Below are 23649 nucleotides of genomic sequence, written 5' to 3'. Positions count from 1 at the left end.
ATAAATAATGAGCATGTGCTTTAGGATTTGGCAGTATTCTCTTTAAAAAGTGTTTTGTGTCATACCTGGTCCTGGCCTCTGTCATGCTTAAAACAGATTATTTTCTCTTTGTTTTGTTCTGTTGTCTCATGTGCTCTAGGGCCAAAGTCATTGCCACGAGTAGAGGTGGTAGAGCAGAGAGTGCAAGGACTCTGAGCCCTGGGACCACACGAGTCTGTTGATCTGTGACTGTTTTTGACCTACAAAAAGGAGGATGTAGTTCAATGTAATATTACAATTATCAACATTTGGTGACTATTTATTGAGTGCTGATTATGAAGTGACAGCCTCAGCTCCTAAGTGACCAAGCTAGGACTCAAACATTGTTTGGTGTCAGGGCCCCCTCGGTGCCAACACCACCTCTCTCCAATTTTTATTCAACACTCCTCGTCTTCTGGCCTCCACGTAATAAAGCTATAGAAACTTTCCCTGCTTTTTGAACTTCACCGTGCCCCCTCAGAATCTGTGAGAAAATGCAGCCAAGCATCTTCTGGAAGATTAGGAGGGCAGGAAGATTCCACAGCCACCTTCCGGCTGATATTTGAGCCCTGCTTTCAGCACGGTCAAGCCTTTTGGAGGTGGCGTATGGCTTGTATCAAACTCTATATTTAGGAAGAACAACTGTGAGCTATGACAGGAATTCTCTTGAACACTTAGCCTTAAACCGAGTTCCCCTCCAGCCCCGAGCTGGGAGCAGCTCTCAATACTGGGTGAGGCGCCGAGCACTTGAGCTATTTCAGCCACATGAAAAGCATCGGGACTGAGATCGCAGCTCAGAGGACACCGGGCGTCCCTTCCACTCACTGAGGAGCCTCGTATTCCGGCACCTGGCTGCCTGGGACTTTCCCTAGGCAGTAAACAAATATCTAAAGCAGGTAAGCAGGAGGACCCAGCTCGGACAACTGGGCTTTCTGATGGAAATTTTCTTGCTACCTAACTCAAAGTGGCTACTTACAACTTTCTAGGACTGTAACCAGTGGGTGTAGCTTCCCTGTAAATTCACTGTTCATTGGTGATGTTGCTGCTTCTGTTTTATAAACTGCTTGAGGGGGAGGTTGAAAAAATGCTGAACTAAAGGGAGTTTTCATTGATAGTGACTTTAAGAAAATTTCCACAGTCCAGATACGATGACTGTTACCCTGAACATTTATGTCACTTTGATTCTTATGGCAAGGGTGCCAGTTGGTCACCTGCAGACTGATTCGGGTTGTAAGCTTAGAAATTATCAGGAGAATTTGGGGGCAGAGGAAAGCTATAATGCTAGCTCTTTGGCTTACCTAAGTGCAAATTATTGCCAGAGCTGTTAACACAGCACAAGTTTAGAACACTTTTCTCCTCTCCCTAAGCGCCAGACTTAGCCTCAATGATAAAGTGCTATCAACATATAGATCCATTAATACTCCAGACCCATCTTTTCAAAAGCCTGTGACTGCAGTGTTCCCCGTTCCCAGCAGGGTGGAGGGCAGCAGCCCTGCCTCCCTCTGTGTGGGCACCAGACTCTGATACATGGCAGTACTGAGTGCCTCTTCCCTCCCGGCATAGCTCAGGCAGAGTTGAATAGAGTTAGTTCCGACAGCTGAACATCTTTCTACACCCTTCTCAGGAATTATTTTTAGCTGCAGGACAGAAGATAATTCCCTTTGAGATTGAGCGGTAGCCATTTCATTGACCTTTAAAAAGAACAAACAAAGCCCCCTCTCTCTAGCTATCCATTTATTTTCCTCTGAATCCCTTCTCATTAAATTAGCGACATTAATGTTGACAAATTGTTAGTAAGTGAAAGAGTCTTATTTAGAAGTCAGATATGAGACGCTGTCCAATCAACTACCAGCAGAGGTATAATGTACATGACTCAGCATACAGACCATTAAAGATCCCCACTGACTTGCAGAACTGCCAGGAAAACTCAGCTATGCTAAGCTGGCAAGCATTTCCATTACAGTATAGGCTTTGTAAAAGTCAATCTATGCCTGGTCAAACTTTCCATGTTTCTAAATTGTAGCCAGAACCAAGAGACACAGTAATAGAGTGCTTTAAAGAGTACCTCTCTGGATGAAAAGCTGTGGCCCCGGTGTGAGTGGAGTTGTGCATCTAAGGCATAGCTTTCTTTTTTGGTCCAGGGACTGGGTGTGCAGATAAAGGAAGGTGCATTCTACACCCTGCATCCGTGATGGAGGTGAACGCAGGGCCAGGGAAACAGCCAGGGAACACTGTCTATTTTTATTCATCAGTGTGCTTTGCCCTGATTTCTCTCAGAATAATGAGGACAGCAGGAATGGCTGCAGAACTGATTTACGCAAATGTTATCTAGCCTGTTTGCAAGGAATGAGAGCTGGTATCTGACCAACTTTCTGGAGGTGTCTCTCTCGCAGGCTGACATACATGTTAAGAAGGAATTTGTACATAAATGAGATTATACCAAAGCTATACTGGAGACAAGGCCCAACTACCCATCTCTTAGGCTCAGAGGTCCACAAAATACAAAGCAATCCAGTAGTTCAGTGAAAAAACAAAGTCAGTCTAATTTTACAAAAATCAGTGCAGTATAAACACAATCATTTATCGCCTGAGCTTTTGTTTTTTACATTTCAACTTGCTTTTGTAATGCCATAAGGAAATTCCTAATTTGCACGTTTTTAATCGATGTACAATATTTCTTTTAAGTTCCCAAGTCATATTAAACTTTAATTGTACACATACAGTGAATACTATATGATGAGATATTAAAAGTCCTGTGAGACTCATTGTTTTGCATGACTTTTAATAGCTTTTGAGGAACAGAAACATTAAAAATTAAACTATGAAGCTTTTCCTTTTGCAACTGAGCTGTGTCCTAGATCCAAAAATTAAAAATCCTTCACTGACTCTTCGACACTGCAGGAAAGACAGTAACCTACTGGAAACATACCACAGAGCAAAATGCATTCTTGATTGTTCAATTTGTTAGTGCTTTTTCATTTTTTAATCATGTTGAAAATAATTCTACCCTTATGCACGGAGACTGTATTTCTATATTACTAAAATATTCAGGTGAAACTTAAAAAAAACCCATCGTTTTCATGTATGTGACTCCAAAGACTACATAGGTGGATACTAATTACAGAGATTTTATAAAATTATACATTTGTTCAACTTCATATAATAGAGCCTAAGACTTTAAAGATCTCAAAAAAAAAAGTTTTTCAGAGTTCTCAGATCTTTTATCTCTAAAGTATTGTGAGGCATTACTACATCAATTCTTACTCTGTACTGAGAGCTGTAGACCAGTATAATGACTAAAAAGTTACTAGCTAAAAGCAATGGCAATGAAATGATGAATATTTGCATCATGCTTTATAGTTCACAAGGAATTTGCAGGAACATTATGTAGTTTTAATTCTTACCACAACCTGTGAAGCAGGTAACATTTAAGGAAGACGAAATGGGCCTAGAGATGTCGACAGACATACTCTAGATGGACTGACGCACATGGGACTTGTGACAAATGCCAACACTGCTCTGTCTGTTCATTTATCACCAGTTAGCTCACACTTCTACATCAGTCAAGAGAGGAAACCCTAGTCAACCCGGATTATAGTTTGGGTTTAAAAAGCAGCATGCTTTAAAAATATATATATAAATAAAGAAACCCCAGAAAACAAATCCCCAAAAAGCAGCATGCTTTTAATTCACTGAGTTTCAAACTTTTTCACTCGGTCCTGTTGACACGTAATAGGCCAAGCTATAGCAACCTGAGCCCCAGTAAACCACATCTCTAGTCAGCCGGCTCGAAGTCAGGTCTCACGAGCTGAAAGAAAGCAAAGGACCTTTGGGAACGAAGCACTGCTACATATTGGGGATCTGACATGGTCACATCAGTCCTATTTGCCTTCTGAGACGGTTCACTTAAAGAAAAGAAGACAGGGGAGGCTTGCCTGCCGGCTGCCTGGTTTACAGAGCCCAGGCTCTGGACACACGGAGCAGGGAGATGTGGCCACGTCCTCCCAGCGTCCCACAGGTCTCTGGGCAGAACAGACACATGCACAGCGAGCGGGCAGCATTGCACTAGCAGGAATGTGGTACAGACCCCCTCTCTTTGGGTGTTCGAAGGAGGAGAGGTGCTCCAGATGGACTGATGCACAGTCCAGGCAACAACTGAGATCAAAAGTTCAGTTTCGAGCGGAAAGCTTCTGAGGCCCCAAACAAAGGTGTTTTATTCCCACAACCTCTTTGCTTCGCTGCTCTTGGCAGGGGGGGAGGAGGGCAGGGCAGGAGATGATAGCGCCTTTCAAGTTTCTGATTGCCTATCGTTAGCATCAGGGGCGAGGCATCTCAGCATTTCTCCTCCTGAATGATTTATCCCGAGCTCTAGTGTTCCCTCTCCCTGAGCCTCTGGCAAGGAGTCTCTAAGTAACCGGAAACTGAGGCTGAAAGAATATATGGCCAGTGAAAGGGGTGACTGCCCAGTTGAATCAGGAGTTAAATTCTAATTTATCAAGACTGAGAATCAGAATGCCGCCACCTCTAACAGTTTCTTACTTGTTTTTTTAGGGATAAGAAAGACCGCACGAATATGTCGAAACAGCCAGTTTCCAATGTCAGAGCCATCCAGGTAAGTAGGCAGATTTGTGTTTTAACATCAGCTCTGCATCTTCTAGTCTGTTTAATAAATCAGACTTTTTGAGAATGTTCACTCCTAACTGATGATTAACGTCAAGAAGGAAAGAAAGACTCGTGTAAGGTATAAGAGAGTATATAAGGCTGGTCAGGTACAACTAAGAAGGGAGGAGCTATTTTTGTGTCATTGTTCTGAATTGTAAGACAAAGTTTATGAATGAGAATTAAATGATCTTTTACAAAAATGTAGTGCGTATGCTTTCTGGTATGTTTTTTGAGGCACAAGGTTTTGATATGCTCGTGGATAAAAATTTAAAAATTCAATTTCCATTCTTATACCCCATTGAGTTTGGTGACTCATCTGTTTAGAACACATCTTTCTTTAAATAACATCCTTGTCTTGACAAATGTTCTTCCCAAGGCTTGAGTATTTACCTTTTAAAGTCTGTATGCTATTATGTCTCCTCCCAGCAAACCAATTCCTCAGTTGTTTCAACTGACTAAAGTGTCACACACAAGAAGGAACACAAATACAATTCTGGGGAAAACTTTCAGTATTTGTTTTCACTCAGTACGTAATTTGTTCTTTCTCTTAAGGGCTCTGTGTTTATCTCTCAAGTGGCTCCCACACTGAGATGCTAGGCACAATGCTTTACTGTAAAATTGCATCTTTCCTTTTCATCAACATGGAGCCATCTGTACTTTCTCTAAAGGAACTTTTAACCTTTTTTTTTCCTGGACTTTTTTTTAATGGAGGTACTGGATTGAACCCAGGACCTCGTGCATGCTAAGCATGTGCTCTACCACTGAGCTCTACCCTCTCCCTTTCCTGGACTTTTCTCAATACTGCAGAGCATATGGCAGTTCCCAAATATCTAGGGTCTGATGCACCACCACAGCATAAACCTGTTCATAAACAACTGACCATATTTTGAAGGGGCATGCATGTGGTCTGGTTGTGGGGTGAGGAATCCTAGCACACATCGGTGGTGGAAGTGGGTGGAGGGACAGGTCTTTACCTCTCATGACTAACATAGAGCTGTAAATGGATGGGGTTCTTAAGTGGCAAAGATGTATAACAATCTCTGAAAACCTTTCAGTGAACAAACCACCAAAAAAGGGACTACTGGCAAGGACTTATCTCTGCACTGCCACGTATGGCCCTCTGGTGTCCACCTAGTGAGTCTCTGAGGGACCCTGACGTTGGTAGTGGAATTCATTTTGCCTCCCAGACCTGTGGGCATCCTTGTATTGTTTGTTTTCTGAGGGGGAGGTAATTAGGTTTCTTCACCGATTTCTGCTTGGAGGAGGTACCAGGGGTTGAACCTGGGACCTCCTGAGTGCTGAGCATGCGCTCTACCACCTGAGCTCTACCCTTCCGCTCTGTGGGCATCCTTGAGCCTTTGAACTTTCTCTTTTACCCAGTATGTAGAGCTGTTAGTGGCATGGGCTGTGAAGCCAGATTACTGGAGTTTGAATCCTTAATCCATTTTGTACTAGTGTGAGATCATGGGAAAACTACTTCACCTACTTTCTCTCTCTGCCTCCGTTTCCACATCTGTAAAATGTGGATGGTACAAACCTCCTAGGGCTACATGTATAAGATGCTTAAAACAGCACAGTGAGCCCTCATTAAGTGTCAAGCTGTTATTGTAAAAATTATCATTCATGAATGCTCTATGTTAAAGTGATGAGAAATAATACCATTTCATCACTGCATTTGAAGCTCCCAAAGAGCTAAACATAAAATTTCCTTTTGATTTTGCAGGACACAAAAACATAGTCTTCTCTCAGGCTGCCTTTTCTTCTCTTCCTTTTAAAGCTGGAAGTGTATTACTTTTTCTTCCTTAGTGCTTCCTGGCCTTCCTCAAATCTACACTGAGAATCCATCAGTATTTTAGCTACTAATTTTGACCTTTATATTTTTAGGACTGTAATATTTAAAAAGCTGCTATTGACTGTTTTCAATAGCTGTTATTATACTGCATTTTTTAAAAAATCCATCCACTCTACCAACAAAGGCAATACAGTGCTTCCTTATGGATGTGGTATTGCCTCTTTCAATATGTTTTATGCCACACAGAAAGCCTAATTTAATGTACCTTCAAATGAAAATATTATTTCTTGTAGCTAAATGGGATCTGCACTATCTGATATTTTCCTGTTACCTCTGCATTAACCTGAAGTACAGTCTATTTAAAAAATATGAAAATGGTTATGCTGCACAAAATGCTTTATGGTAGGAACATTATCTAGGGCACGGTCTTGTCAGAAACAAATAGAGACCCCAATTAATGAGAGAGTACCCTCGTTGTAGAATGCTACTTAAAGACCTTAAATGTTCTATTCAATACACTCTAGTCACTTCTTTTTATTAGAAACTTATCTCAAATCCAGTTCAATGGTCATTTCCTGGGTGCATACTTTGCTCCAGGCAACATACTATGTGTAGGCTATGCAAAGATGAATTGATATCTGATCCATGAGTTTGAGGAGCTCATGGTTTCCCGGACTTACTATCTGTGTGATGTTGGGTAAGTTGTTTTTTCTCTGTGCCTCAGTTTCCTCATGAGGGTTAAATGAATGAATGCATGTAAATGCTTAGGCCAGTGTCTGGCTTACTGGAATTGCTCAATAAACATTAGCCATTATCATCCATTATCATCATCGTAATCCTCTGGTTCAACAGTGCCCAAAGTGTATCTCCTGGGATACTAGTTTGATGGGGTGTTGTTAATTAAAGGGCTCAGTGATAATAAGTGTTTGGGAAACACTACTACTAGGATCTTTACTGTAGGATTTCTCAGAGTCTATAACTTGCTAATGCCTTCATACATTTCCAAGCAGGCGGTGATATATGCAATGTTTTCTAACCATATTGGATCATTTAAATGAGTATCTTGTAGGATAGTATTTTGCAGCACAGACTTCTAAAGGTAATGACTTAGATCTCTATTTTGTCTGGATTGAGTGAATTTAAGCCACTGTCAATCATACTTCTAACAGTCAGGCATAGGTAGTTGAATTACTGCATCTATGTGCATCAGACAACATGGAGCCTAATGGTTACAAATCTCTACCCAGCCACTCACTTATCCTGTGACCTTGGTTCATCCTTAGTTTACCTTTCTGTAAAATGGGGACAATCATACTATTTATTAGGATTGTTACAATGAATACACAAAATCATGCATGGCAAGTGCCTGGTTGACAGCACACAAAATCCTTAAGAGATGGTTCCATCTCCTCCGTGCCCCAGAATAAGAGGAAGGCCAGAACCAGACCTACCCTCAGAGGATGGACGGTTGCCTTTCACATTCACATTGAAGAAGAGATGGCCTTGGAATTGTAAAGGGGATTCTATCTAAGTCTATATTTCTTTTCACTTATATTAATGAAATCTCATTTATGCTAAGGGTATTAAAAATATCCTGAAGAAATCAGTTGCTCCTTCCATAGCTTGGAGAGGGCCTTTGTCTCCTAAGCAGCTAAGGCTCTATACCAGAAGGTGGCCCACCTTTTTTGTAAAGGACCAGAGAGTAAATATTTTAAGATTTGCAGATGATTGGGTCTCTGTTGCAAGTACCCAACTCTGCAGTTACAGCACAAAAGCAGCCACAGGCGATACATAAATGAATGGGTGTGGCTGTGTGCCAATGAAACTTTATTTACAAAAACAGGTGGCAGGTTGAATTTGGCCCATGGGCCATGGTTTGCTGACCCCAGTTCTGTACTCTGAAGGCTGCTTGTTAAACCCCACTGTTGATAGGAATGGAGTTGCAACCAAGGTAACATCAGCACACTTGGCACAGTGGGTCTGATTCCTTCAGATGAAAGAATTTGACATGACAGGTGGTGGAGAAAGCTAGCATTGCTAGGAAATCTAATTCCATCAGTGATCTGCTCAGTAAGTCTCTCTAATGAGACCAAGTGACTCTGGCCACTGACAGCACCAGCCTGTCCTTCCCCTTCCTCCTGAACACACCCCCTTTGGAAACTACCACAGGCCTCCCCAGAGCCAATGTTCTCTGGGTCATCACTGGCCCTTTCTCCCCACTGTTGATCAAAGTAAGCTGAGTATTATTTGTCCTCTCCCATGAGATCTGAGAGTTTCATGGTTGAATGGAAAAGAGCCCTGTGTCCTAGTCTTAGCTCTGCTCTGTGACTTCACCCCCTTGGTCCACGTGAGCTGCAAAGCACTGGGCAGGGGGAGTGTTGCATTAAATGATCTCTAAGCCTCTGTCCAGCTTCTAATAGTCTAGGAACTTCTTAAGAATAACTTCTAAGGTTTATTATTAGGATGATAATAATAGTCACAGTTTCTTCAGGGTTTACTAGGCACTTGGCATAATGCAATGGGATTTCCATGGATTATAAAGAAGGCTTTGAAGAAGCCAAAGAACTCACCCAGGATCACACAGAATGTGAGTAGGAGAGTCAGGAACTGAACCTGACTTGCCTGATCCCAAAGCCCATGTTTGGAACCACTCTGCCATACTGTCTAGACTCATTATTTACCATCTCCACCACAGCATGGAGACTGGGGATGGAGGAGTGGGTGCAGACCCTCTAAAGGGTGATCGTAAGTACCAAGGCTACGTGAGGGACAATTACCATTTTATGGATGCTGGTTTTTCCCTTTTAAAGCCCTCAACCAACATTCAGAAAGGGTATCAGCATTTCAGCCAAGAAGCTAATAGCTTACACTGATTAAAGTCATCTTAAATGTAAGTTGGCTAGGAGTGAAAAGTACAAAGTAAAGTGACTCAGTGACAAACATGGTCTCAAAATACAAATGACCATGGCCACTGACTCCTATTTCTCTGCTTAAGTGACTTAATCAAGCCACTTGTGAAACTAAACCTAACTCCTGTATCATCCATGTTAGAGGAATGAATCTATGAGCCTTGCATCATTAGTGAGTACGTGGCTTCTTATTGTGGGAAGTTTCCATTGTTAACTAGTCCACGAGTAGAACAGAACATCTTGATGCCCCAAGTTTAAGTACTTCTTTCCCTTCCCTACCCGTTATATCATTGTTCCTCCGCCTTCCATTGCTCAGGGCATAAGGGCTCCATGGAAGAAGAAAACAGCCTGACAAAAATATTTACAGACAGGTGTTAGGGACTCTAACCCATTTAGAATTTCCAGTTTAAAAAAGATTTCAGGAATGACAATCCTTGGTACAAAGAAGAGACTATCACCACCCACAGTTAATCAAATACATTTATTAAAGTCAAAAATAATGGTGATAATGCCTTCCTTTACTATTTTATTTAAATTTAAAAGATAAAAAGTGAACTTTCTTTTGCTACATGCTTTTTCTTTGACCATGGGTCTACTGTTCCTTTCTTAGGTAAGCCACTATAATACACTGTTTATGATTTCCAATGCTGTTTCCTTTGAAGTCAGAACTTGACTCATAGCAGTCTGACTCTAGTGTTCCCTCCAGCTGGTGATCTTCACTGCTCCACCCAGGGCTCCATATTGGTGCTCTGAGGCAAGCAGTCCTATACTAAGAGATGTCATTTTTTGAGGCTGAAATTCACAAGTGCTTCAGAAATATAACTTGCCTCCAACCAATTGTACATATTATCTTAATAGCTGTACAGGACATCCCTGAAAACTGCTTTTCCCTGGATGACAAGACTACAATTGAGTCATTCAGGAAATTATTGAAGAGAACAAAAAGTGTTGAGAACTGAGAGAGAGAGAGAGAGAGAGAGAGAGAGAGAGAGAAAGAAAGAAAACCTTTCAGTATGAAACATCATGGGTAAAGAACAGTGACTGAGTGGGAGTTTCTCAAAATTGTGTTGAGTGGGAAAGTTTTGTGTGTTCCGAATCCATTTCACATTTCTAGCATCCCTAAAGACAAAGAAGTTATGCAGTCTAGTGATACAGAATTTTATTTTAAAATAGGTTGGATATATTTTAATTGGCATGTGTGTGTCCTCTTAATTTAGCCTAATATATCAAATAAGAAATCTTATTTTTAATTAGCTATTGAGAAAACAAACCTCTTTATGAAAGTCTTCTGTGAAGATGCTAGAAATCTCAAAATGCCCTATCCTGCTGCATTCAGAGAAGGACTCGGACTATAAGAATAGGAAAGCTCAGAAAGAATTACTGTAAAATGCAACGCTATAGGGGTTCCTTTGCTCAGGGCTGGGAGAAAAACATGGGGGAAGCTATAGACTCTGGCCGGAGCTGCTGGAGACCTTTGAAAACTAAGGATAGAACCAGTAGGGGGTCATCAGAGACAAACAGGCAAAGGGAGGAAACTCCCAAAGTCTCAGCACTAAAAAGAGAGACGGAGTGGGGACCAAAAGTAGAGGGGAGATGTGCGAACAATGGCTCTGGAAAGCAAAGTGGAGTGGGATTGTTGGTACCCAGTGGCTGGCAGCTATCAGAATCCAGCTCCCTGGGAAAAGATGTCGTTCCATTGTAAGTCACACGGGAGCGGCTATGGAGGGAATATTGTTTCCAGAATTCTCTGGCTCAAAGCCTGGAGCCAAGCAGGAGAACAATACAAATAATTAAGGGAGTAGTGGAATTAACTTACAGGGAATTCTTTCTGCTTTTCTTCACCTGGTGAGATCAAGTGTAGTATTCATTTCACATCAGATAGGTCTATTATCAGGGAACTGTATCCTGTTCTGGCAAAAGATGATCTAGTAGATTTTTTCCATTTCCAACTTCGCAGATGTAACAAATTACGTACAGCTTGGGAAAGTGATGCACTGTGTCTCCTGCGTCAGGGGCATATTTAAAAACATCTAAGATGAATAAATCTCAAGGAGAGGAAAAAATACAAGGGAATGTGTTACAAAAGGAATAAAACAAAAGCCTGCTTCCTTTACATTTATACAGAATCTATATAGAGAAGGAAGACCAATCTTATATCAACTCCACGTCATTGATTTCTATGTTTGTTTATTCTTTCGTAAAAATGTAGCTCGTATTTCAAACCCATTTTGAGTACCAAATACCATGCTCAGTTTGCAGATGGAAAAATTGAGTCACTGAGAAGGTATTTGTGTTCAAACAGAGCAAGTCAGTGAAAGGAACAAGAATATGACACTAATTCTCTGGCCAATGGAATAAAAACAGAAAGCTATCGGTCTACATATTTCTATCAAATGCATGCTATAAGGAATTTTTCTTATGGCTGTGATTTACTCTATAATTTTTCACTCAAATATCACTGCCCCACAATTATATTAATGACGTATATAATTATTTACAAAGTAGTCCACCAACACTCCCTTAATGTGTACATTAATGAATGGTTACGTGACACGTTCATAGGCTGCTTTGGATCCTGTCAATATTTGCTGTCAAAAAACCCATTTACGTTCTGGTTTCTTGAGTGATGCCTTAAAGATGAAAAAGCATCAAGTCAGTGAGTTAATGGCTCATTTTTCATTGTGGCTTTTTTGGGACACCGATTCTGGAATTATCCATTTTGCGTGTGCCTTTCCCAAGGCCATTCTCAAGGTACAAGCCTGCAATTTTAGAGATAGTTTAGAGAATGTTAGAGTGGCTAGAGCTAACTTGGGCCAAGAGAAAACAACTCTTTGGAGAGGAGTCCGACAGAGTTGAGGAAGTCTGTCCCTACTAAGGTCAGGCAGCTTCGATTGGGAATCCAGGCTATTCCTTGAACTGTCTGTGCGACCTTGAGCAAATCACCTAAGTTCTTTGGGGCTCAGTTTCTTTACCAATAAAACAAAGATGATGGTCTGAACCTGAGAAGTACGTTGTGAGGATGAAGGTGTAGTGATAAGCTAGGCTGAATCCTGTGGTTTTTGGGGTGGATAAGGTAGTTTGCGGTAGATGGGGGAGGAGATGTTACCATCCCACAACCTCACCGCCAGGTTAAGGTGAAAGCTAGTCCCAACCCAATTCTGCCACTTTGTTAAACACACATTTGTTAGCAAACAAGCATAAAACCATTCATACAGCCTGTCTGTGAGCTTGAATGATGCCTCAGCTCTTGTTCCTTTAAGTGTTCTGAATGGGTGCCAGTTTGCATAAAAGGTTCCTATGAGGCAGGTAGTGATTCTGTTGCCGCTAGTTGGCAGCAGCCGGCTGGAAATCCTCATTATCGATGGCTGGAGACCAGCCCATCGGGGATCACTTCTCTGAGCTCTGTCTCCAAAGATACAAGCTGTAGGCATAAGATTCTTACACTCTGTTCAGCAGGGTGGGAATTATCTCTTAAATATTTTGACCAACTTGCATATCTTAACCTCCTCCTCCAACTTCATCAATAAAAGCCATTTCGAATACTCATCCCACTATTTCACCTATTTCTGACATTTCTTCAAATAATAAAGCCTCAGGTGTTGGTGGAGATAAGGCGAACAAAACACTTACAGTATCATGGAAGCAACTTAAATGTCCATTGGCAGGTGACTGGATAAAGAAGCTGTGGTATATATACAATGGAATACTACTCAGCTATAAAAAAAGAATGAAATAATGCCATTTGCAGCAACATGGAAAGATCTGGAGATTGTCATACTCAGTGAAGTAAGCCAGAAAGAGAAAGAAAAATACCACATGATATCACTGATAAGTGGAATCTAAAAAATGAGACAAATGAACTTAAATGAACAAAACAGAAACAGACAGACACAGAGAACAATCTTCTGGCTACTAGAGGGGAAAGCAGGGCAGGTGGAGGGACAAATTGGGAGTTTGAGATTTGCAGATACTAACTACTATACATATAATGGATAAACAACAACATCCTACTGTGTAGCACAGGGAACTATACTCAATACCTTGTAATAGCCTATAATGAAAAAGAGTATGAAAAGGAATATATATATATGTATATGTATAACTGAACCACTATGCTGCATACCAGAAACTAACACAGCACTGTAAACCGACTATACTTCAATTAAAAAAAAAAAGAAAACACTTGCAGTAGCAATCTGGGGAATGTGGTCTTAGTGATATTTTACCACCTAACCACCCCAGAAGGTTGAACTCCCAATTAGAGCAATAGAGTTCCCTGGAGCTGCAGGTTAAACCAACCTGTGGGTATAAAATATCACGGTGTCTATGCTAAAGTAGTTTAAAGTAAATTACAGACATCTTAACAATGGGCAGAGCGAACATTTTAAATGCATGTCAATACTCATCTGCTTAGGGATGATCGCTTTCAATGGCTGTCAGATTGGGCCCCCAAGTTCCAAGGAACTGCTCATGGCCTGGGGCTTGGGGAAGCAGATGGGGTCTGGGCTCCCTGCCACCTTAGCCAGAGCAGCTCCACCTCCAGTTAGTTTGCATTTCAGATATTCTGACAACACTTTACATGAAGGAAGGGTTCCATGGCCAAAAGGTTTGAAAACAATTAAGGAAACCTACCATTCATATTAAATCAATGGGGAAGATGAGACCCACAGCAGTTGTCACTTTTTCAAGCACAGAGAATCTGTAGAAGCTCCTAGCATTGGGCTCTTTCACTACCATAGCCTCCCATGGAGGGGCTACATGCATGGCTAAAATCAATCTCTGTGCAAGAAAAGGTGGTATTTCCATAGCATGTGCTTTACAATACAGTGTCCTACATGACCTTTACATGTTCCTTTACTGAAAACTACAGCCTGCCATCGGACATACACATTTGATTAAATGGGTTAGTTTAGCAATTAAATCTTCACAAACAATATGTTAACCTGAACTTCCATTAGGAAAATGCCCTCTGTAGATGTTTAATAAATGGGTCAGGATCATGGTGATCTAATTAAACTTTCAGCTGGTTAACTTTCTTCCAAATAGTCCCCATATCAACTTCCTTCCTCTTTCGTCCAAACTGTAGTAATGGAAATAGTTATTGATTCAATATACATCATCTTCTGTGAGTCTTATGTACATTGTTTTGATCTTATTTCAGGACCCTGGAAAAATATAAATATCAGGACCCTAGAAAAAAATATTTCATCCAAGACACTGTCAATTGTAATATACCATTATTTTATGTTCTGCTAAGAAATAAAACAAATGTGCCCATTAAAAATGTAAAATATCATTGGTTGCAAGACACAGGCTGATTTTAGAGATATTAAAAGAGGTGCATCTTTGAATTCATGAAGCATGCTACCATATTTGCCACCAGATAAGACATATTTTCCCCTTTGTCTTATGCCGCGTTCTCCTCCCACTCTAGGTCACCTAATATTTCCATTAAGCAGAAGAATAGCATAGAAGGCTCAGCCTTAGTTTTTCTGAAGTGCTTCCCTCTAAAAGTGTGCTACACTTATATTTTAGCATATATGATACATACTGACCAAAATACTTCTTGGCTTGTTGGCCCTAGGAGTGGTGATGTACCTCTCCTGATACCCGCCACAAACACTTTGGATCTGTTTCCTTTCTGTGGGATCAGCATCATTCTAGTAGGGAAGGAAGTTTTAAAGCCCCTATATGGAAAAAGTCAATTCCTGTTCTCCAGAGCAGAACATAGATCCGCCATGTTGCAGAAACACAGACACTGGATACTTCCTGTGTCTTGAGTTAAACATTTTCTTGGCAACAGAGCTCATGTCGGGCAGTTTCAAATGGATCTTACCACACACTTCCTAATAATTTTGTTTGGTGTGGTAGCAAAATGGTCCAAACTGAGTCATAAGGGAACAAAATATTTTGCTCTCTTTGCTCAGGCGTCATTTTTGTTCATAATATCAAAGTGCAATTTCAACTTTTCAAGCCCACATATCCAATTACTCATAAGGCAACACTTTATCTCAAGTGGAAAGAATTTACATTTTGCCTTAAAAGAGAGTTGTCATGCTTGTTTTATGTGAGTGATCCTCCTGGTGGAAGATGTTCTTGGTCTGCATTAAACATTCTTGCCTTTTGATATCAGATGAAATATGGACAAATTCCAATTTACATATTCTTTCCCACATTTGAATTACTGGCATCATTTTCCATACATAATTTAATGTTTAGCATAATTCATGTTTTCTAGAAGGTATTTGATGTTTACTGTGGATGGAGATTAATATGTTATCTTAATAAAGAACAAGAATCTATGAACTGGGATACCAGTGAACTTGACTTTCCAGCACTCTCCTTACGCATTGACCCACACAGTGGTGTGCCAGGGGGATGATAGAAGAGTGTCAGTTAGAGAGACCTTAGACCCAAATAAGGGCTGGAATAGCTGTAGGACATTACGAAAATGAGGAAGCAGTTTAGGAGGTATGATTGTTCCCCTCCCATGGTAAATCTGAAGGAGGGCAAAGAAGGGCTAAGGTGTTGGATGGTTTCTGCAAATGCTGTTTCCTCCTTTACTGCCATTATGTGTTCCTTTCTCATCCCAGACAGCAGAAAATATTAAGCACCACAGGAGGGCAACAGCCAGAACAAACTGACTTCAAATTCCTCCAACCAATGGGGAATTATAAAATCACTGCACAGACCTAAAGATGAGTAGCAGAGATCTGGAATAAATAGAAGTCAAATTCTCCTTTGCATATTTTTGTACTGTCATTACAGCAATTTTCCTAAGGTAAAAAGCTTCAAAGATGAACTTTTCAGATTCGTTTTGCCTCACAATGATCACCATCTCAGAAGGTCAATGCAATTTCTTACTTTTCTTGAGCTAAATCTTCCCTGTTTTCTCTTTTTAGGCAAATATCAACATCCCAATGGGGGCCTTTCGGCCAGGAGCTGGGCAACCCCCCAGAAGAAAAGAATGTACTCCGGAAATGGAGGAGGTAAGGAAAACTGAGCTGGCAGAAGTCAGCACTAGCTTTTTCCTCCAACGTCCTGACTAGAGGGGAGCAGAGGCAAGGTGAGGACCAACTTTCCAGGACAAGGAAGGCACAAGTGGATGTGGGTCAAGGAGGCATCATGTAGCATACACATTTCTTTGGCTGTCTTGCTCATTTAGCCACGAAATATACTGCCCCTCACTTCCTTTCAGTCGAATTTAAGTGCCTGGCACAGTTACTTGAAGATGCTGAGTTTAACAACTAGTTTATTGATTGACTGTGTGTGTGTGTTTGTGTTTGTGTGTGTGTGGTTGTGGTGGGGGAACCTCTCAGATGCTCTTGGTCCAGCAACAGTCAAAAGCTTGGTAAATTCTCACTCTTGAGCTTTTACTGAATCGAGCAGGATGTATGCAGTACAGCTTCTGACAAGTGATGAACTCCAGTGGGAGCTCAGGTAATAACCATGGTAAATTACTTGTTGCTTCAAACAAAAAGCCGTAATCTCTGGGTATTTCCTTTGAAAAGAGGAACTTGCAAGAGAGTCTATCAATTTCTGTATTTTTAACTCCCCCTAATTCTTTATCTTTCCTCCAAATTTAAATACCCAGTCTTTTTAAATGGGAGCTAAAATTAATAGAGGGTACAATAAATAGCGACTAGATCCCCCTCCATAGGTTTATATTTCTTCCTCAATTGTGACTTTTCTGGTGAAGCTTGGAAAGGTCTGATTCTGAAAAAAAAAGTTAATGTCTCGAAGCATATCTTGGAGCATTAAGTAAAGCCACAGGGTACTGCAATCTGTATTTTATTTTTTTTAAAGGTGAAAAGGCTTTTTTAACTTTTGTAGGTGACCTACACCTATCACCCTTTTAAAATTCCTAATAAAACACTGGTTATCCTGCATCTAAACTTTTTCCCATAAATAATTCCTGATGTGGTCTTAAGTCAGTGATTCCAGCCTCCTCTAAAAAGAAAGATAATTTTTGAAAGGAGGAGATGCAGAATTTGAGTGACATCACCATATTCTGGAATTTCAGTCACTAAGTCACCCTCGATGAATAATAAATTTTGATAAGTTGATAAGACCTGGCCCTACTCTGCTTTTCAAAAAAATTAATTTCATGTATTTATTACTGTATTATTTTATTATTTTTTGGCAAGGGGGAGGTAATTAGGTTTTATTATTTATTTTTAGAGGAGGCACTGGGGATTGAACCTAAGCATGTGCTCTACCACTTGAGCTATACCTTCCACCCCTACTCTGCTTTTATGGTACAGAATTTCAAGTTCTGCTGCTGCTAACTTGGCCACCCAGTTAACTCATGATCATGAGCTCTCCTTCTGTGACTTTGGCCAAGTATTTGAGTCTCTGTCTGCAAAATATAATCCCCTCCATTCCTCTGAGGGTTGCTGTGAGGAAAGAGTCAGTAATATAACAGACATGGCATAACCTTGTAGGTATTCAATGAATGGCTGCTCATGGACTGATCAAATTATCCAATTTTTATGCAGGACTCCTGGGCCTATTATTTTGCAGGTTGTGAGAAAAAGGCATAGGGAGGTAGAAGGGAGGGCAGAAAGGAATTCTTCCTTCACCTCCATTTATCTGTAATTCGGTTTTCTTCCTGTGCTTCCTCTTAAGTTGTGTCCATTGCTACCATGGCAGTCAGTCAGAAGGCAGCTTGACCCTCTTTTCTCACTAAATTGACTGATGCTGAGGAGGCTTGCATCTCCTCTTCCCTCTATGGTAGCGATCGTCCTAGCTTCTTCTCTAGAATAAACTTTTCTATTACTATCCAGTTTGAAAACTTGGAATTGCTTACTTTCTTAGATTTGGGTTTCATTGCCTAGCTTTGCATTAAGATAATCACTGTCTAAAGTGGAGGTCATAACAGATCATCCCTGAACAGAACAGGCCAACTCTATCACAGCCAGTAGCTCCTCCATCTCAATCTCAACACCATCTTAGACATGAAGAGGTACCCTAGCATGAAGCCAGGACGAGCCTTTGGCCACCTGACAAGGCCTGTGCGCACTGGCTGGGTCCCTCACCCACCTATAGTCTCTTTGAGCCCTTGTTCTGCTCACAGAGCTGGAGCACACCCTCCGCTCAGCCCAGCCAGAGTTTGGCACATGCCCGACACAAAGTCCTTACAACCAAACCCTAGTAAGCATAAGAAAAGGCAGCTGTGTGATTAAAGTAGGTACTGACAAGGCTATTGACAAGAAGGATATTGATAAGATGAAGGATATTGACAAGCTCCTACTCTACGTCCCAAATCTCTCTTTTGACCGAAATTCCATCATTACTAAGCCACAAAACAGCACACTGGATTTTCTGTTAATTATTTCCCTCTCCACTTGGTTCCTTTACAAGATGCAAACACACTATTTACTTGTGGTCTCACTACCTCCTAGCTGTGAAGCCACTGGGCAAGATTCTTACCTTTCCCCCCTGCCTCATGCTTCAGTTTCATCAACTGTAAAATAGGGATAGTAATAGCACCGGACTTGTAGGGGTGATGTGAGGACTAAATGGGTGAGTACGTGTAACTCAGAAGTGCTAGCAACGTGTTTGCTGCTATTATTAAGTCTTCAGGGTTTGAGCATAATGAGCACATCAGGCTGCAGTGTCATATGTAAGAGTTTAGGGGGAAACTCAGTGCGGCATCCGGTAGTAAAGAGGGAGAGAAGGTGAGATAGCTGGAAAATGGTTTGCCATTTTGCCAAATTTTACAGATTACTCTGTCACCCCAAAGGGGAACATTTCCCTTTGACAACAGCCATTCCTGAAACTGGGAATGGTGCTGGGGCTGATAAGCCTTCTGTCAAGCTTTCTTTATCTAAACCAAAGAATGTCTTCCACGTCCCTTCTCAATTCAAATATCTACTTAGAAAAGAAAAGAGAACGTACTTAGTCAAATGGGGCCATCTGGAACCCTGCCTGTTCATGCCTCAATTTATTATAATTCTTATGTAACAAATACGTAGAAGAAATGGGATCTGATTCACATTATATTTCAAAAGATGAGAGAAGATTCAGTTAAGAATATGTACCACTACTAACCCACCTTCCTGAGTTAATATATTAATACCTACTTATTAAATATATCCACTTATTATTTTCCATTATATGTGATCTTATCAAATCAAGTGCTAAAAGTCTTACTTTGTTAAGTAAAAAACACAGTGCATTGATGTTTTAATAACTTTAAAGGAAAGTGCCTAATATCAAATATTGTTATCTTTGATCTGTGTATGTTTGCATAATAAATCTTTGTGCACAGACACATAACTACACACAGTGGCTTTATGCATTAAATGTGCCAATATAGCACATTTTGATATTAGAAAGATAGCGACTGTGACTTACTCAGGAACTTAACAGAAGGAATTGGAAACATTTTTCTCCTTCATGCTTCTTAATTAAGATCTACCCACGTAACAACCATGGGAACATTTATAAGTGAGGAAATATTTTCCATTTCACCACTACACACACATACATATATATATATATATATATATACATGTTTTTTAAAAAGCACTTTATAACTTTATGGCCTTGTTTAAAATTTCTCTCCAAAAGCCTAGCAAAGAACATTTGGGAATACCTTGTCCTCCAAGTGGCTGTGTAACAAATAGTTTGAACTATTGCTTCTAAATCTGCATTTATAAGTGATGACTGTGCCTGCATGATGAAAGGCATCCAGTCCTATGGCTCTTTACACTGACCCAGGGAAACAATGTTTTCCAGATATTTACAACAGTTACAGCCTACATCAAATTACTTTATCATTTCGTGTGGGTGACACATTAGCTATTTCATCAGCACTGTGCCAGATTCAAAGAAAATGACTATAGGAAAAACTATTAGCATTTGGGAGAAGAGCACCTCAATATTTTATATTTCTACTAATCCCCTCAAATAAGCAATTTAAAAACATTTCTGTAAAGAACACGTCTACCAAATAATTGGTTCAAGTTTGGGAAGTTCGAACACTTTCTTCCTTTTCCCTTTAAGGTCTAGACAATTTGAGAACCAGATGTAGGAGCCAGATGGAAGCTTGAAGCATGGCATCAGCTTTAATACCAAGGGCTATTACAGGGCTGCCGAGTTAGGCTGGCAACCCGTATGGACACAGGGCTTGAACCTGAGGCAAACGTGCAATTTCTTATTCTTTTTCCTGGAACTGTACTGGTTCACTCAGTTGCTGGCAGAGCAGATGGAGCTCTGCCAGTGTCACGTGGGGCCTGTGTTAGTTTGGGTCCTCCAGAAAGCAGATCTCAAGAGGGGATTAGACGGGTAAAATATTTATTGGGGAAAAAACTTGTAAGGAAAAATGGAAGGGTTGTCAGACGGTGATGCAGGTGAAGGAGAGTGGGACAGAAGGTTGGGCAGAAGCATCTTAGACATCAGTGATGTTTTAAGGAAAATTCTCGAGCCCAGGTCCCTCCCAGAAGAGTCCCAGGTCTCCCAGGAACGGCCTGCCTTAGGATTCTGTGACACTCAGTCATTGGCCATGAGCAACCGTGGGAAGTGTGACCTCAGCATGGTGATTGGTGGGTTTCAGGGTGAAGCAGCTGGGACTGTCATTCAATTATCCTCCCTGCAGGAAACTGATCCGAGAGGCGTGCTCTTGTGGCTGCCACAGAGATCAAATGTTCCTGCGACACCTTCGTTCCAGGGCCCTGGAGAATATGCCCTCCATTGCTAGCAAACAGGGGAAATGAGCTAACCAGCAAGCCTGTCTGTAGTAATGAGCTGGAGTTCTAGGGGCTGCACACAGCACCTGATCTTACTGTTCCGTAGTCGCTGTTAATATGTATGTTTGGTGTCTGTATGCTGAGGTATAGATTTGTCACTATGGTACATTCTCGGAATTAATCAACTAAACCACAATCAATAAGTTAGTCTGTGCACTTTTTTCTGTACCAGCCATCGGAGGAGCCACACAAAAGAAGTACAGGATGTAGTTCTGCCCTAAAGCCACAACAACATACAAACATAAGATGACAGGAAATTTAAAACACTTTCCAAAGCAGGGGGGAAGAGCTGGGTCTCCTCTGACGTTCCATCCTATCTCACCCATATTCAAAGAGGTTCTGCGTGTATCAGTTTCAGTTTGTTTATGCTTCCCAGAAATGTCATTGGAACAAAGGCTGGCAGCCACTGCACATCGAACAAAAAAAAAAAAAAAGAAAATTCCAGGACCAAGTCATTGTTGGAGTCAGCCGCGCACTAACAGTCTACAAATCGCTACCTTTCAGGCATGATGATATTATGGTACCAAATTAAATTGGATCTTGTAGGATGCCTCTCTTAGAACACAAACCTTTCTAACTCGTGGTAATTTTTATTAGTTACCAGACACTGAACAGTACTCTAGTGTTTTCTAAGTAATAGGGAAATGACTTGTTTTCTTCTTCCAATTTTATTCCTCTACAAACTTAAGGAGATCTTGAAATTCTGAGGGTGTCTCAACAGCACAAGAAAAAGTCACTCTGCTAGAATTACACTCTGACGTTATTCTTGCTTTAATTTTTTTCTGCTTCGTGTCCATGACCCAGAGAGACCAAACATCTTTTTCAGTGAGCTGATTCTCTCTCCTTTCTTTCTCTTCAGGGTATTCCTCCCACTTCAGATGAGGAAAAGAAGCCAATTCCAGGAGCGAAGAAACTTCCAGGACCTGCGGTCAACCTTTCGGAGATCCAGAATATTAAAAGTGAACTGAAGTATGTCCCCAAAGCGGAACAGTAGTTGGAAAAAAAAGGTGGGTGGAAAACTATTTTCTTTGTCCCCGAAAGACCACTATAAAATGGTTTAAGGCAGACTTCCACCAAAGGAGTCTGGAATTCCAGAAGTGTTTACTTAAAGTTTCAAGGCCTTCAAGTTAGATCAGTAACTTTCCGGCACAAAGGTTGTCTGGCATGTAAAGCCAAGCTTTTAGGCCTATCTTGTTCCAAAACCAGTCAGAAGGCCATTGAGGATGTTTGTCTGCCATCCCCTTTCTGGTCACCTTCTTAGTTGGGGAAGGGTTGGGTTGGGAGAGGAAAGATGCTTGGTAGGGGGCCTTAAGGAACTTTTGATCTCAGGGCCCAGGGAGCCCTTCTTCGTTCTATGCCTCAGTTTCCCCATCCAGATGCCCAAATAGCGATGAGCTGCTTCCAAGCTGGAGGATCAGAGTAGCAAGGAGCTGAGGAGGTTTGGTGGTAACTCAGGTGTGTGTAAGGCAGACCAAGAGGACCTAGTAATGACTTTGAAGGTAAAGGAGGGAAGGGTAGGCTCAGAATTGTACCTGCTACTTGAAGAGGCATTGCAAGCAGGGCCTGTGACTTTATTTTCATTTTAATTGGATCTATTCAATAATGATCCCCTCAGGGAGGCTGGGGGCTCAGCCCCACCCTCCACCTGAAGACTGGTACGGGATTTCTGTCAGCAGTGGGCTTATGGAATTGGCCCAAGTCATCATTCTTTCTCCTATGAGATTCTGGGAGCAAATCTACTTTATCCAACATTACTGAATCCCACCACCCACAGTTTATTCTATTCCTTAAGCAGAAGTTTAAGTCTAGAGGAGAGGAATCAATACTGGGAACATAAGGTATTTATCTGGCTGAATGTCCATTCATTTGTTTGTTCATCTACTCATTCATTTATTAAACCATTATTTATTGAGTATCTGCTGTGTGCTGAACACTAGACACATATACTGATCACTTACCATGGGCCAGTGAATGGAATGGCCCTTATACCAATGGAAGAGCATTCTATCCATTGTTCTGTTAAGCTTCGTGATACCCAGTATTGCTCCCATTCTTGAGATGAGTCTTAGACAGACTGATTTTCCCCATCTATCATGCATCCTAAAGAGGCGATCTGACTTCAAAGTGACTGCTGCCACTTACTTAGTATACTGCTTCGCCCCTTCCTCTCCCCATACCTTCCAGACAGACTGCACACTCCCTGTGGGTATTAGGGTAAAATCTTCTGACCACATGCATAGTGAAGACAAGCATGGCAAGGGGGCCCTATTGTGTCTTTTGTAAATATAATGAAGAAGAGACATTCTGTGAGACAATCCCATAAGTGATGGATGGTACTTGGGTCACACTTGTGCTGATTCACTTGCAAATGTCCTAGTAAGTTATGCCGAAAAGATTTCTTCATAGAGTAGAGAAAGAAAGGAGCCGTTTCGAGTTAAAATAACAGAACAGTACCTAATGTTCTCAGCACAGTTACACAAAAGAACAAAGGAGTAAGAATAAAATACACTGGATT

General features: G+C 41.1%; 1 protein-coding gene across 1 annotated transcript; it reads left to right on the top strand.

Annotated features, from left to right (window-relative positions):
• The first annotated feature begins 690 nt into the window (after window positions 1-690).
• On the top strand, window positions 691-22141 carry SMPX (small muscle protein X-linked). The gene is made up of 4 exons (XM_006212998.4): window positions 691-914; window positions 4570-4630; window positions 16284-16370; window positions 21994-22141. Exons 2-4 carry the CDS (start codon window positions 4592-4594, stop codon window positions 22126-22128), a joined length of 261 nt encoding a protein of 86 aa, XP_006213060.1. The 5' UTR covers window positions 691-914; window positions 4570-4591; the 3' UTR covers window positions 22129-22141.
• Window positions 22142-23649: the final 1508 nt, after the last annotated feature.

Source organism: Vicugna pacos, chromosome X, assembly GCF_048564905.1.
Source record: "Vicugna pacos chromosome X, VicPac4, whole genome shotgun sequence".
Taxonomy (NCBI): Eukaryota; Metazoa; Chordata; class Mammalia; order Artiodactyla; family Camelidae; genus Vicugna; species Vicugna pacos.
This window is presented reverse-complemented; position numbering and strand designations above follow the sequence as displayed.

What these genes read in the sequence shown, in the direction of transcription:
- SMPX (XM_006212998.4), top strand. Translation starts at nt 4,592, where the DNA reads ATGTCGAAACAGCCAGTTTCCAATGTCAGAGCCATCCAG. An exon ending in CCAATGTCAGAGCCATCCAG is followed by an intron (nt 4,631 to 16,283) that starts GTAAGTAGGCAG and finishes TTCTCTTTTTAG; the next exon opens with GCAAATATCAACATCCCAAT. An exon ending in GTACTCCGGAAATGGAGGAG is followed by an intron (nt 16,371 to 21,993) that starts GTAAGGAAAACT and finishes CTTTCTCTTCAG; the next exon opens with GGTATTCCTCCCACTTCAGA.